Source organism: Myotis nattereri, assembly GCF_964212035.1.
Source record: "Myotis nattereri genome assembly, chromosome: 3".
NCBI lineage: Eukaryota > Metazoa > Chordata > Mammalia > Chiroptera > Vespertilionidae > Myotis > Myotis nattereri.
In genome coordinates this window covers 81,194,929-81,211,412 of record NC_138077.1, presented here as the reverse complement: position 1 = coordinate 81,211,412, position 16,484 = coordinate 81,194,929, and the positions used below count along the sequence as shown (strand labels likewise).

At 41.6% G+C, this 16,484-nt stretch overlaps 1 protein-coding gene across 1 annotated transcript in view; it reads left to right on the top strand.

The window, feature by feature from the left end:
* Positions 1 to 2,494: 2,494 nt before the first annotated feature.
* SENP7 (SUMO specific peptidase 7) overlaps positions 2,495 to 16,484 on the top strand; it is a 181,560-nt gene continuing 167,570 nt past the window's right edge. The window contains exon 1 of the mRNA XM_081086738.1: positions 2,495 to 2,670. Coding sequence (XP_080942864.1) covers positions 2,631 to 2,670 — 40 coding nt within the window. The 5' untranslated portion in view covers positions 2,495 to 2,630. The remainder of the gene's footprint in view (positions 2,671 to 16,484) is intronic.

The following is a 16,484-nucleotide window of genomic DNA, read 5'->3' as shown; positions in this document are numbered from 1 at the left end:
TTGAACGAATTCCAGTTTACATCCATCCACTTTTTAAAAAAATATATATTTTATTGATTTTTTTTTTTTTTTTTTTTTTTTACAGAGAGGAAGGGAGAGGGATAGAGAGTTAGAAACATCAATCAGCCGCCTCCTGCACACCCCCCACTGGGGATGTGCCCGCAACTAAGGTACATGCCCTTGGCCGGAATTGAACCTGGGACCCTTGAGTCCGCAGGCCAACGCTCTATCCACTGAGCCAAACCAGTTAGGGCCATCCACCCACTTTTCTTTTTTTTTTTTTTTCTTTTGATTTTTTTTAAATTAAATCTTTATTGTTCAGATTATTACACTTGTTCCTCTTTTTCCCCCCCATAACTCCCCTCCTCCCAGTTCCTGCCCCACCCTCCGCCCTCACTCCCCACCCACTGTCCTCATCCATAGGTGCACGATTTTTGTCCAGTCTCTTCCCGCATCTCCCACACCCCTTTCCCTCCCAAGAATAGTCAGTCCATTCCCTTTCTATGTCCCTGATTCTATTATAATCACCAGTTCATTCTGTTCATCAGATTATTTATTCACTTGATTCTTAGATTCACTTGTTGATAGATGCATATTTGTTGTTCATAATTTGTATCTTTACCTTTTTCTTCCTCTTCCTCTTCTTAAAGGATACCTTTCATATAATCCTGGTTTGGTGGTGATGAACTCCTTTAGCTTTTCCTCATCTGTGAAGTTCTTTATCTGACCTTCAATTCTGAATGATAGCTTTGCTGGATAAAGTAATCTTGGTTGTAGGTTCTTGGCATTCATCACTTTGAATATTTCTTGCCATTCCCTTCTGGCCTGCAAAGTTTCTGTTGAGAAATCAGCTGACAGTCGTATGGGTATTCCCTTGTAGGTAACTGAGTTTCTTTCTCTTGCTGCTTTTAAGATTCTCTCTTTGTCTTTTGCTCTTGGCATTTTAATTATGATGTGTCTTGGTGTGGTCCTCTTTGGATTCCTTTTGTTTGGGGTTCTCTGCGCTTCCTGGAGTTGTAAGTCTATTTCTTTGACCAGGTAGGGGAAGTTTTCTGTCATTATTTCTTCAAATAGGTTTTCAATATCTTGCTCTCTCTCATCTTCTGGCAGCCCTATAATTCTGATGTTGGTACGCTTGAAGCTGTCCCAGAGACTCCTTACACTATCTTCGTATTTTCGGATTCTTTTTTCATTTTGCTTTTCCGGTTGGGTGTTTTTTGCTTCTTCACATTTCAATTCTTTGACTTGATTCTTGCGCTCCTCTGGTCTGCTGTTGGGTGTCTGTATAATATTCTTTATTTCAGTCAGTGTATGCTTAATTTCTAGTTGGTTCTTTATCACAACATCGAGGGTCTCATTAGATTTCTTGAGGATCTCACTACATTTATCGGCAGTTTTTAGAAAATTATTGAAAGACCTTAAAAGTGTGGTTTTGAGCTCTGTATCTTCCATTTCTGACATCTGCATCCTGTTTCTTTGTCTCCGCATTTTTTATGCTTTCTTGGTGCAACTCCTAGTGGTCTTTATGCACAGTCTTGTTGTAGTTAAGCCTAGATTGTTGTAGGTAATACTGGCGGGGATTTGACCTCCAGGCCAACTGGCTGTCCATCCACCCACTTTCTATCATCTCAGCATTTTGTTTTAAAAGTTGATGTTCAGCGCCCCGCTTCCACCGCCTTTAAAAATAAGGAGCTGAATTTTAAAGAGATCCTCTATTTTTTTTCTCAGCTGACTTTATTTCCACTCAAACTGCTAAATCAATTGCTAGATCTTTTGGTTTCTGTTTGAGGAAGCGCGATGAGGACAAAGATACAGGAGAGATCCATCCTGAGGAAAGTAAGACTGCTTAAGGAATAACTATTTTTTCACCACCTCACGGGATCTAGTGAACCAGTAGAATTCCTAGTTTCCCTTTTTTTGTACTTTGTGTGAGAATTCTTTTTTAAAAATATGCTTTCATCGATTTCAGAGAAGAGAGAGGGAGATTGAAGTATCAATGATGAGTATCAATGATGAGAATCATTGATTGGCTGTCTCCTGCACGCCCCCTACTGGGTATGGAGCCCGCAACCCAGGCATGTGCCCTTGACTGGAATCCATCCGGACTCTTCAGTCTGCTGGCCGATGCTCTGTCCACTGAGAAAACCAGCCAGGACTTTGGTGTGATTTTTTTATAAGCTTTTATTTGAGCCAAACCGAGGACATACGCCAGGGAGCTGGCCAGGGAACAAGAACTCAAATGTTCCTGTTTTTCAGTCAAGCTAGTTTCCCAGTCTGCAAAGCCTTTGATGGTCTCAGGTTAAAACTTCGCACCTTTACTTCGTGGCTGGGGCAGACAATGAAGAAAAGCGCCACTAAAAAAACACACCAAAAAACCATCCCCTCCGCCCCCGGCAAATAAAACACAACCGGCGGCAACCCGCCAGGAAAACAAGTCCGGGGAAGTAACTTCCGGGTGGAGGTGGGAGGCACGGATGACTTCCGGTCTGAGGGCACACGCCGACTCTTGCGCAAGCGCGCTTGACACTTTCCTGTTTTTTTCCCCCCCTCCCCTCCCCCTCCCTCCCCCAGCCTGAGGGGTCTTGAGGTGACAGCGACTGCAACTGCGACTACAGCAGCGGGAGGAGAAGATGGACAGGAGGAAGGCCGGGCGACGCCGAGCTTCATCGGGTGAGGACCGGTCGGAGGAGGGCCGAGCGGATTATCTCCTCCCTGGGCGAATGGGAGGGCCCGGTGGCGGCTGCTGCGGCCCGGGAGCTGCGAGGGCTCGCGCTCCGGCGGGGGCGGGGTGGGGTGGGGAGGGCAGGGTGCGAGCGAGCGGAGGGGCGCGCACAATGGAAGACCCGGAGGTCGCCCCCGCCCCTGCGGGCCCGCACCGGCTCCGAGCTGTCACCGAAGCCTGGGCAGCTCTGCACCGCGACCCCCTTGAATTCTTCCCTCCAGCCGGGAGCGCCCCGCAGGAGCCCGATCGCCCGCAGATCTTGCCCGTGGGCTTGCCGCTCTCCTGCCACGCCTTCCTCCCAGTGGCCCCGAGGCTCCAGTTTCGTTTCCAGCGCCTCCGCGCCTCACCCCCCTTTCCTCGGGCCCTTTGAGCTCCTTGTTGCCCCTTTCTTTTGCCCTCTCGCCTCCTGCGAGAGCGGAGCGGCGGGGCTTTCCTGTGAACTCTTCACTCGCCAGATAAATGCTGCAGCACGTTTCCCTTCTTCCGAACTGGCCCGCTTAAGTAACCTTACTTTTCCAGTCTCCTCTTGCTTCTAAAAGCGATTAAAAAGTCCAACAAAGGATTTAAAGCCGTTATTTCTCGTGTCTTTATTCTCAGCATATTTTTGTTTTTGAAATTGCTTTAGGAGCAGCGGTTCTCAACCTGGGGGTCGCGACCCCTTTGGCGGTCCAACGACCCTTTCACAGGGGTCGCCTAAGACCATCCTGCATATCAGATACTTACATGACGATTCATAACAGTAGCAACATTACAGTTATGAAGTAGCAACGAAAATAATGTTATGGTTGGGTCACAACATGAGGAACTGTGTTTAAAGGGCCAGAAGGTTGAGAACCACTGCTTTAGGGTTTATTTATTTTTGAGAGAGGAGAAGGGGGGCGGGGGAGGAGAAAGCGATTTCTGTTGTTCCAGTTATTTATGTGTTAATTGGTTGTTTCTGGTATGTGCCCTGACCCGACTGGGTATTGAACCCTCACTCTTTTTCTTTTTTTTTTTTTTATTGCTTAAAATATTACAAAGAGTATTACATATGTCTCCTTTTTTCCTCCCCCGCCCTTGACAATCCCCTGGCCTCCCCTACCCCCCAGTGTCTTATGTCCATCGGTTATGCTTATATGCATGCATACAAGTCCTTCGGTTGATCTCTTATCCACCCCCCTCCTGCCCTCCCAACCCTCCCCGGCCTTCCTGCTGTAGTTTGACAGTCTGTGTGAGGCAGCTCTGCCTCTGTATCTATTTTTGTTCATAAGTTTATAATGGTCTTTATTATCCAGAAATGAGTGAGATCATGTGGTATTTTTCCTTCATTGACTGGCATATTTCACTTAGCATAATGCTCTCCAGTTCCATCCATGCTGTTGCAAATGGTAAGAGTTCCTTTTTTTTTTTTTTTTTTGCTTCAATGATTTCTTTCTTTTTTTTTTTTAATTAAATCTTTATTGTTCAGATTATTACATTTGTTCCTCTTTTTTCCCCCCATAACTCCCCTCTTCCCAGTTCCCGCCCCACCCTCCGCCCTCACTCCCCACCCACTGTCCTCATCAATAGGTGCACGATTTTTGTCCAGTCTCTTCCCGCATCTCCCACACCCATTTCCCCCCCAAGAATAGTCAGTCCATTCCCTTTCTATGTCCCTGATTCTATTATAATCACCAGTTCATTCTGTTCATCGGATTATTTATTCACTTGATTCTTAGATTCACTTGTTGATAGATGCATATTTGTTGTTCATAATTTGTATCTTTACCTTTTTCTTCCTCTTCCTCTTCTTAAAGGATACCTTCCAGCATTTCATATAATCCTGGTTTGGTGGTGATGAACTCCTTCAGCTTTTCCTTATCTGTGAAGCTCTTTATCTGACCTTCAATTCTGAATGATAGCTTTGCTGGATAAAGTAATCTTGGTTGTAGGTTCTTGGTATTCATCACTTTGAATATTTCTTGCCACTCCCTTCTGGCCTGCAAAGTTTCTGTTGAGAAATCAGCTGACAGTCGTATGGGTATTCCCTTGTAGGTAACTGAGTTTCTTTCTCTTGCTGCTTTTAAGATTCTCTCTTTGTCTTTTGCTCTTGGCATTTTAATTATGATGTGTCTTGTTGTGGTTCTCTTTGGATTCCTTTTGTTTGGGGTTCTCTGCGTTTCCTGGAGTTGTAAGTCTATTTCTTTGACCAGGTAGGGGAAGTTTTCTGTCATTATTTCTTCAAATAGGTTTTCAATATCTTGCTCTCTCTCATCTTCTGGCACCCCTATAATTCTGATGTTGGTACGCCTGAAGCTGTCCCAGAGGCTCCTTACACTATCCTCGCATTTTTGGATTCTTTTTTCATTTTGCTTTTCCGGTTGGGTGTTTTTTGCTTCCTCGCATTTCAAATCATTGACTTGATTCTTGCGCTCCTCTGTTCTGCTGTCGGGAGTCTGTATAATATTCTTTATTTCAGTCAGTGTATGCTTAATTTCTAGTTGGTTCCCCAATATAACATCGAGGGTCTCATTAGATTTCTTGTAGATCTCATTAAGTTTATCTATCGGCGGCTTCTAAACAGTTCTTGAGAGACCTTAAGAGTGTGGTTCTGAACTCTATATCTTCCATTGACAATTTTGTCCTGTTTCTTTGTCTGCGCATTTTGTTATGCTTCCTTGGTGCACCCCCTAGTGGTCTTTGTTCCTGGTCTTATAGTTAAATCTTGATTGTTGTAGCTAATTCCAGGGAGGGTTTGACCTCCAGGCCAAGTGGCTATGAGAATCAGCTGTGTCAGCATTGAGAGAACTTCTGTCCTCTAGGGAGGTGCTAATCTGGCGTTTGCCTGAGGCTATCCGGCAAATGCCTCTGTGCAGGGCTTGGGTGGGGCGGGTCGCACAGGATCAACAGGGTGGGCCTGAGAGAGCAGTTATGGCGGCTCTCAGTCCTGTCCCCAGGGGCTCTGCCTCTCTGAGTCCCAGCACCCGCTGCACTCGCTCTGACCGAAGCCAGACAGTCCCGCTTCTCCCGTTTGAGTCTGGGTCCCTAAAGACTCGCCCGGATCTGGAGCTCAGAGTCTGCGACTCCCTCCCGATTGAAAACGCCAACCGCGCCCTCCGCCGCCAGCCCGCTCTGCGCACTCCGCACCTCAGAATTTGACTTCAGCACTGGGCCTCCTCTGAGTGTATGCGTTTCTCTTTCCTCCTAGTTGTAGGACCTCCACTCAGCCAGCGTTCCAGTGGTTCTGGGTGATGTCCGTTCCGTCTTTTAGTTTCACTTTTGAAGTAGTTGTTCAAAGCAGCAAACTCCGGCGTTAACCTATGCCACCATCTTGGTTCTCCGAGTTCCTTCTTTTTTAGAGCAGCATAGTATTCCATTGTGTAGATGTACCACAGTTTTCTAATCCATTCATCTACAGATGGGCACTTAGTCTGTTTCCAGATCTTAGCTATGGTGAATTGTTCTGCTATGAACATAGGGGTGCATATATCCTTTCTGACTGGTGTTTCTGGTTTCTTGGGATATATTCCTAGAAGTGGGATCACAGGGTCAAATGGGAGTTCCATTTGTAGTTTTTTGAGGAAACTCCATACTGTCTTCCATAGTGGCTGCACCAGTCTGCATTCCCAACAGCAGTGCACGAGTGTTCCTTTTTCTCCACATCCTCTCCAGCACTTGTCGTTTGTTGATTTGTTGATGATAGCCAGTCTGACAGGTGTGAGATGGTACCTCATTGTTGTTTTGATTTGCATCTCTCGGATGATTAGTGACTTTGAGCATGTTTTCATATGTCTCTTGGCTTTCTGAATGTCCTCTTTTGAAAGGTGTCTATTTAGGTCCTTTGCCCATTTTTTGATTGGATTGTTTATCTTCCTTTTGTTAAGTTGTATGAGTTCCCTATAAATTTTGGAGATTAGGCCCTTATCAGATATGACATTGGCAAATATGTTTTCCCATGCAGTGGGTTTTCTTGTTGTTTTGTTGATGGTTTCTTTTGCTGTGCAGAAGCTTTTTATTTTGATGTAGTCCCATTTGTTCATTTTCTCTTTAGTTTCCAATGCCCTAGGAGCTGTATCGGTTGAACCCTCACTCTTGACTCTCTAAGGAACTGGGCTATCCCGCCTGGGATGCTTTATGTTATGGTGTACATGACTATCTTCAGTCTTGGGTACTACATCAGAAACATCTGATGGATCAATTGTTTTGTTTCGTTTTCTCATTCCTTAGTGTACCTTTTATTTTTGCAGAGACAGCCTTAACAATTCCAAATTTATTTAAGAATGCCCTGGTGGCAGTGCATCTCAAACTTTTTTTTTTTTCCTGCCCTTATTTGCAATGGAGAGTGAACCCAGATCGCTGGGACATTGCCTGAAGCAGTTGAAAACCTGAAATCCCTTTCATAAGCAACCAGTGTTGTTGTTTTTGTGTGTGTATTTTAGAGATATTATTTGCATTTGAAAATACATACATGGATATAGAGAAAAGTGTGTATGCCTCCAATTCATCATAGTATTTGTTTTAAAGTACTTTGTTCCTCCCCTAAAAGCTTCTAGTAAAATGGACACATTAGGAAAATGCACACTGTTTATGAGATGTCATTTGTGTGCTTCCTAATACAACTTTAGGGGTAGTCATTACCTGAGTTTAAAATTCACTTCTAGAAGCTTCTCAAGCCTTTCTTCAGAGTTCATTGAATCTGTATTTTAAAATTATTCATAAGCAAAAAGGAATTATTGCAAAAATTTTATTATTTCCAAGTTCCAAAAGCACTGAATTAGTTGGGAACAGATTAAAAAAAGAATTGGCACCAGAGACAGATTTCCTGACAGTTGAATGAAATAATAATTAAATTCATGGATCATCCAAGGAAGAATGACCATTTAATGACAACAAAAAAACGTAAACATATATTAGAGTTATAAAACTCAATTCATAAATGGGTTTTTGAATTAAAACAGGAAAGTTTAAATAAACTTCAGGTTTTCAACTCGTTGCTTCAGACAACATTCTTCATTATCTTTGTTCATTCTGTTTTGAGTTAAGTGTACATGTTTTTTATTTTTTTTTTAGAAGTGGGGAGAGGAGAGAGAGACACAGATTTGTTGTTCCACTTATTTATGCATTCGTTGGTTGCTTCTTGTATGTGCTCTGAGATATAGAACACACAACCTTGGCTTATGGGGACAACACTCTAACCAACTAAGCTACCCAGCCAGGGCTGTATGTGGTTTTTTAAATTAAAAAAAAATTTTTTTTTTAGTACTTAGGTACTAGGCAGTATGCTAAGAATTTTACAAACTTTCATTCTTTTTAAAGTCTTATTAGGTAGTTGTTATTTCTAATTTACAGATGAGCGGACTGGGACTTAGGGAGGGTAAGCAACCATAAGCAACAGTAAGAAGCAGAGCCAGGAATCATAGTTTTCCTGACTACAAATTTATAATTTTAACCTCTTCTACTGTCACAGGACATTAGTGAGCCTACTTGGAAAAAAGGAGGCTCCATGGACAATTATGTTTGACAAGAAAATTGTATTTACTACAGGATTTTTGCTATGCTGTTATACATTGTGCTTCTCCAAGAGGTGAAGTGATTCTCAAACTTGTTTGATTTTGAAACTTTCCTCCTTCTCCAGTTTCATGCAAGCATGTCAAACTCATGGCTGGCAGACCGCACGCCTCATTTATTTAAATGGGGTGTTCCGCTGGCCGTGAGTTTGACATGCTTGAGGATCTAGGGCAGTGGTTCTCAACCGTCCTAATGCCTTGACCCTTTAATACAGTTCCTCATGTTGTGACCCCCAACCATAAAATTATTTTTGTTGCTACTTCATAACTGTAATTTTGCTACTGTTATGAATTGTAATGTAAATATCTGATAATGCAGAATATAGTTTCATTGTTACAAGTTGAACATAATTAAAGCATAGTGATTAGTCACAAAAACAATATGTAATTATATATGTGTTTTCTGATGGTCTTAGGCGACCCCTGTGAAAGTGTCATTACACCCCCAAAGGGTCGCGACCCACAGGTTGAGAACCGCTGATCTAGGGAAATAGGCAAAAATCATCTCTTTTTTTTTTTTGTTAAAATTTTTATTTATTTATTTATTTATTTTTTATTTTTTAATTTTTTTATTGCTTAAAGTATTACAAAGGGTATTACATATGTGTCCATTTTATCCCCCCGCCCTAGACAGTCCCCCAGCCTCCCCTATCCCCCAGTGTCTTATGTCCATTGGTTATGCTTATATGCATGCATACAAGTCCTTTAGTTGCAAAAATCATCTTTTGAGAAAGAAAGACTTTCAAGTATTGGGAGCTCAAAATAGAGTAGGAGGTCAATTAGGGATTAATAAACGAACTATAATGTAAAAATCTTGGTTAAAAAAAGTTTGAGTGTGTAGTAGTAATAGCTGCAGTTCTCATATTATGTGTCTTCAGCAGTGCTAAGTCCTCTAGGAAGAATATGGAAGAAAAGTGAATTTAGGTTTTTATATAAAAATTTTTATTGTTAAAAGTATTACATAAGTCTCCTTTTCTCCCCATTGACCTCTCCCCAGCCGTCCCCAGTGAATTTAGTTTTATTTAGGGTTAAAAGGTATGACAAAATGTGGAGGCAAAAATGGGTTTAGTGTGAGTGAGGAAATGGAAGGGTCAGAGGACATTATGTTGTAGAGTGAGAGGTTCTCATTTGAGAACTTGAAAGGTACAACACTATTCCTTAAGTCCATTCATGAGTGTATGTTTCTGAAATGGGGACATGTACAGGATGCTGTTAGAGTAAATTAAGGTCAGTCCTTTGTATTGACTGAGTTGATTAATAGAAGTGTTAGAGATTCAGAATGATGGTAGATTGTAATGATAGGAAAACTATGAATCAAGTATCAGAATATTCTAGGAATGTTAGAGAGCTGGTCTTGGCTCAGTATATGGCGATCACAAGTATGGGTAAGGTAATATAGCTAATTTGTGGGAATTAAAAAAGGGAATTATTGCAATAAAGAAAGAATATTCATTGGAAATGGTGATTGGGGGAGGAAATTGTTAACTTATAATTTTGTAAGTGGGAGAAGAAGCTTCTTGAGAGAGTGTCTTAAAAAAATAGTGTAGTCAGTAATCTAGTATTCAGTTAAACTAAGGTGGAGGAAATGTTCAAGAAGATTCAGAATTGAAGGAAATTGTATTATTCTGGAAAGGAATTTAGTGGGCTAGAGAAGAGATAGAGAAGAAGGTAGATGAAAGGGTAGAGTTGACTACTTAAGAGATGTAAGGCCATAGAGATTGGTGAATAATGTGATTCCTAGGCCGGATGATAGAAGGCAGAGGATTGGAAAGTAAATTAGTGGCCCATGGTACCACAGGAAATGGGTTATGGGAAGGTTTGAGAAGCTCCAAAGATCTAGACTGGCACTTTGTTGTGTTGCTGTCTCAAACCTGCCTCCCAGATGGGTAAGTTTAATGTGAGTCCTCATTAATTTAGGAGACTGGCTGATATGGTTTGGTTGGGGTGTTGTCCTGTACACCAAAAAGTGGTGGGCTCGATTCCTGGTCGGGGTGCATGTTGGAGGCAGCTGATTGATGTTTCTCTCTCACATACTTCTCTCTCTATCTCTCTCTCCCTTCCTCTCTATTCAAAAAAAAAAAAAAAAGCAAAAAAAAAAAAAGCTGGGTATCCTGCCTTGTATTAGAGATGAGAAGCCGAGTTTTAGAGTAGTAACAGCTAGTAAGCAAGATATAAATTTAGGTTGTTTGGCTTTAAAATCTGTACTCTTGAGCACTATGCTATTCTACAAGAAGCACATCATATATTTGTTAAATGCTCAAAAGACCAACCTAATTACAAGAAGAGGCACATCATATATTTGTTAAAATGCTCCAAAAACTAACCTAGTATAAGATGGAGCAACTTAATTATAAAAACACCTACAATTTTGGGAAATCACAGTATTAATTCAAGAAACAGGGTAACATGCTACAAAACTGTATAGAAGCACTTTTAACTCAATTAGTCTGGGAATAGTAATCTATAAATTGTAATTTAAGCAATTGATACTCCTTTTAAAAATATATATTGAAAAAAATATACTTTGTAAATTTAAAATTGACTACAGTCCGGCTGGTGTGGCTCAGTGGTTGAGCGTTGACCCACGTACCAAGAGATAGCCAGTTCGATTCCGGATCAGGGCACATGCCCAGGTTCTGGGCTCAATTCCCGGGAAGGTGGGGGGGCATGCAGGAGGCAGCCCATCAATGAGTCACATTGATGTTTCTCTCTCTTCCTCTCCCTTCCTCTCTGAAATCAATAAAAAAATATTTAAACCTGACTAGGAAAAGGGGACATATGTAATACTTTTCAATAATAAAGATTAAAAAAATTTGACTAGAAAGTGAATTTATATAAGGTAAAGGCTTTCTTACCATTTATTTATTTATTTATTTATTTATTTATTTTATTGACTTTATTGGGGTGACATTGGTTAATAAAATTATATAGGTTTCAGGGGGTATGATACTATAATACATCTGTATATTGTATTGTGTGTTCGCCGCACCAAGTCAAGTTTCCTTTCTTCACCATTTAGCCCCCATTTATCCTCTTTAACATCCCCTTAACCTCCTTTCCTTCTGGTAAGCGCCATACTTGTCTATGAGGTTTCTTTCTTTTCCTAATCTCTTTACCTTTTCACCCAGCCTCACAGTGCCCTTCCCCTCTGACCATTTATTTAAAAACTAGGGGCCCAGAATACGGATTCGTACACATTGAAAAGAAATTAATTAGAAGAAAGATTCTTGCAGTAAATACGTTACTGCAAAAAATTACATGTCAAAATAGTATGTGTAATAGAGTATTATAAAATGAAAATACAAAGTATTTTAATATCACTATTTGCCCTTTCTCTATAATAGAAGTGTCAGAGATGAAAGAAAATTAGTAAAATGTATATTAAAATAATATATAAATCTACACTAATAAAAGAGAAACATGGTAATCGGTGTACAACCGCTACCCTTTTCATTGGCTAATCAGCGAGATATGCAAATTAACTGTCAGCCAAGATGGCATCCGGCAGCCAGGCAGCTTGAAACTAACATGAGGCTTGCTTGCCTCAGTGACGGAGGGTCGTTGGAGGAAACCAACGTTCCCCGCCTGAGGCTGCAGGCCTCAGAGCGGGCAGTTTAAGAAACATTGTAACAAATACTGCCGGACTTCAGCCAGCAGATTCGCAACATTGTAAGCAAAGGCCAGAAACCTACTTTCAGCCACGCAGAGGCCTAAGAGCTGGAGCCAAGCCTCAAGGTAAAGCTGGCCCAGAATAAAAAAAGAAAAAAGAAAAAAAGGAGCGGTTGGGAACTTCAGTCACCCCCAGCCTGAAAACAGCCCTCAGCCCCTCACCCAGACTGGCCAGGCACCCCAGTGGGGACCCCCACCCTGATCCAGGACACCCTTCAGGGCAAACCAGCCGGCCCCACCCATGCACCAGGCCTCTACCCTATATAGTAAAAGGGTAATATGCCTCCGGCACCGGGATCAGCGTGACAGGGGGCAGCGCCCAAACCCCCTGATCACCCTGCGGCTCTGTGTGTGACAGGGTGCGGCGCCCCAATCCCCTGATCGGCCCTGCTCTGTGGGTGATTGAGGGCGGTGCCCCAACCCCCTGATGGGCCCTGCTCTGTGTGTGACAGGGGGCAGCACCCCAACCCCCTGATTGGCCCTGCTCTGTGCGTGACAGGGGGTGGCGCCGCAGCCTCCTCATCGACCCTGCCTTGAGTGTGACAGGGAATGGTGCCCCAACCCCCCAATTGGCCCTACCTTGAGCATGACTGAGGGTGGCATCACAACCTCCCAATCTGCCCTGCTCTGTGCATGATGGGGCGGCGCCCCAACTCCCCAATCGGCCCTGCTCTGAGCCCGACCAGGGGCTGCACCTAAGGATTGGGCCTGCCCTCTGCCGCCCGGGAGCAGGCCTAAGCCAGCAGGTCGTTATCTTCCAAGGGGTCCCAGACTGCGAGAGGGCACAGGCCGGGCTGAGGGACCCCCCCCTCACCCCCCCAGTGCACAAATTTTTGTGCACCGGGCCTCTAGTTGATTAATAAATAAACAATAACATGATATACAAACAACAAAGACATGATATAAAAATAACAAAACATATACAGACAATATTGATAAAAACAATGACTGGTAAATTAATTAAATTTATTCTAATATCTCCTTGTATACCACATTAAGAGTAAAAAGACTTTCAGAGTGCTTGACTAATTTCTCTTGTGATGAAGTATTTAGAACTTTAATGTCACATCCTCTTTGAACTCAAGAGAAAGCAACATATAACTGACCATGTCCGAAAATGGGTTCAGGTAGGAATATTCCTATTCTGTCTAGAGTTTGTTCTTGTGATTTATTAATAGTCATTGCAAATGGTGGCATCACGGGAAACTGTCTTTGAATTAATTTAAATGGGAGGCCAGTGTCAGGGACAAATCAATTCTTGGGATCAGAGCAACCTCTCTTTCCACAGATCCTGTTAATACCTCAGCTTTGATTATGTTAGGTCACAATCTTGATAATAAATATAGTACCATTACAAAGACCCCATTTATTCTTAAGATTTCTCAGTAACGTGATGATTGCACCTACTTTCAATTTTAATTTATAACATGATGTTCCTGAAGGAGTAATATTGGTCTTCATCCGGAATTTCTGCCTTAACTATATGGTTAGTGCCATCTTCCGTTCGTAATTTGGATTCACTGTCTAATATCATAATATGTGAATGTGAGACAGCGTTTCTGAAATTCGATGACATGAGTTTTAACTAATTACTTTGCCAAATAAATTGAATTTACATATATCATTTAAAAGAGCATTCAGCTTAATATTAAAAATCTGGTACCAATAGTTGGTCTTCAGATACATTCTGGCGTTATGTGCGATTGGCGCCAGCGAGAGCTTTACATGTATTGTGCATGTGCGAGTCAGCATTTATTTTTAAGTTGCCAGTGCATGTCATATGTATCAGCCAGTTGGATGGTCGATGGACGTATGGTCAGTCACTTAGCCTTTTACATATATAATTTACTTATTTTTGGTTGTCTCTAAGGAATGCTGCTTTATTATTTATTTTTAAAAAATTATTTTTATTCAGAGAGGAAGGAAGAAGAGAAAGAGAGAAACATCAATGATGAGAGAGAATCATTGATCTGCTGCCTCCTGCATGCCCCACACACTGAGGGATTAAGCCTGCAACCTGGGCAGGGAATTGAATGGTGATCTCCTGGTTCATAGGTTGATGCTCAACCACTGAGCCATGCTGGTCCAGCGAGGAATGCTATTTTATTAAAAACTAAGATAATTGAAAGCTTACATATAGAGGTTAAAATAATTTTTACATCAGCGTTTGCTTCAAGGAATGAATATAGTGAAATTAATGTTATGTGTTATGAACTTAAGAGAAATTATTTTTACTTTATAAATTTCTGGATAAACTATAATTCATTTATTATATTGTTATTTAGGAATACATCCCAAGAAATCAGAAACACCAATCAGAAAGAATATATGCACCCCTATGTTCTTATCTGCACAATTTACATTAGCCAAGATTTGGAAACAGCCTAAGTGCCCATCAGCAGATGAGTGGTTAAAAAACTGGTACATCTGCACAATGTAATACTATGCTGCTATAAAAAAGAAAGAACTCTTACCATTTGCAACAGCATGGATGGACCTGGAGAGCATTATGTTAAGTGAAATAAGCCAGTCAGAGAAAGATAAAAAAATTAAGAAAAAAACGTTTAAATTGAGATATTTACATATAGCAGAGTATACATATCTCTTATTTTATAAATTTTATTTTTTTAAATTAAAATATTTTTATACATACTTTTAATACATAGTTTGATGACTTATATACACATACCTGTGTAGTCATCACCTAGATCAAGATATAGAACATTTTTAGCATCTCAGAAGGTTAACTTGTATCTTGTCCAAGTCAATATTCCTTTCCTCCCCAGGTCCTCTCTATTTAGGACTTTTGCCCATTTTGAAAATTGGGTTGTCTTGTCTTTGATTTGTAGGAGTTCTTTATACATTCTGATTATGAGCCAGGTGTATGAATTATTCAGTATTATTAACTACTAGAGGCCCAGTGCACGAACTTGTACACAGGTAGGGTTCCTCGGCCTGGCTGGCAATCGGGGCTGATTGGGGCCATCTCACTCAGTCCCAATCAGGGCCGGTCAGCTGGAGGGAGGGACCATGGGAGGTTTGCTGGCCACAGGAGGTTGGCTATTGGAGCGCACTGACCACCAGGGGGCAGTTCCTGCATTGAGCATCTGCCCCCTGGTTGTCAATGTGCGTCATAGTGACTGGTCGACTGGTTGTTTGGTCTACTGGTAGTAACGGTCGCTTAGGTTTTTATATCTATAGATAATCACCCTGCTGTACATAGGTATATGTACTATAAATAATTTTTTTTCCTGGTCTGTGGCTTGCGTTCTCACTCTCTTAACGATGAGGTTTGATGAAAAGACGTTCTTAATTTTAATGAAGTCCAGTTTATTAATCTTTTTCTCCCCTCCCCCCATATTTATTTATTTATTTTTATTGTTCAGATTATTACAGATGTTCCTCTTTTAACCCCCCATAACTCCCCTCCACCCGGTTCCCACCCCACTCCAGGCTCCCCCCCCCCCCCACTGACCTCGTCCATAGGTGTAAGCTCTTTGTCCAATCTTTTCCTGCACCCCCCACAATGCCTTCCCCCTGAGAATTGTCAGTCTGCTCCCTTTCCATGCCCCTGATTCTATTACATTCACCAGTCTGTTCTGTTCATCAGGTTTTTTATTCATTTGATTTTTAGGTTCACTTGTTGATAGATATGTATTTGTTGTCACTTTGTGGTTCATAATTTTTTATCTTTACCTTTTTCTTCTCCCTCCTGTTCTTAGAGAATACCCTTCAACATTTCATATAATACTGGTTTGGTGGCGATGAACTCCTTTAGCTCTTTCTTCTTTGTGAAGCTCTTTATCTGACCTTCAATTCTGAATGATAGCTTTGCTGGATAGAGTAATCTTGGTTGTAGGTTCTTGCTATTCATAACTTTATATATTTCTTGCCACTCCCTTTTGGCCTGCATAGTTTCTGTTGAGAAATCTGCTGACAGTCGTATGGGCACTCCCTTGTAGGTAACTGTTTTTCTCTTGCTGCTTTTAAGATTCTCTCTTTGTCTTTTGCTCTTGGCATTTTAATTATGATGTGTCTTGGTGTGGTCCTCTTTGGATTCCTATTGTTTGGGGTTCTCTGTGCTTCCTGGACTTGTAAGTCTATTTCTTTGACCAGGTAGGGGAAGTTTTCTGTCATTTTTTCAAATAGGTTTTCAATATCTTGCTCTCTCTTCTTGCACCCCCATAATTCAGATGTTGGTACGTTTGAAGTTGTCCCAGAGGCTGCTTACACTATCTTCATATTTTTGGATTCTTTTTTCTTTTTGCTTTTCTAGTTGGGTGTTTTTTGCTTCTTCGTATTTTAAATCTTTGCCTTGATTCTTCAATCCTCTAGTCCAGCCGTGGGCAAACTACGGCCCGCGGGCCACATCCGGCCCGTTTGAAATGAATAAAACTAAAAAAAAAAAAAAAAAAGACCGTACCCTTTTATGTAATGATGTTTACTTTGAATTTATATTAGTTCACACAAACACTCCACCCATGCTTTTGTTCCGGCCCTCCGGTCCAGTTTAAGAACCCATTGTGGCCCTCGAGTCAAAAAGTTTGCCTACCCCTGCTCTAGTCTGC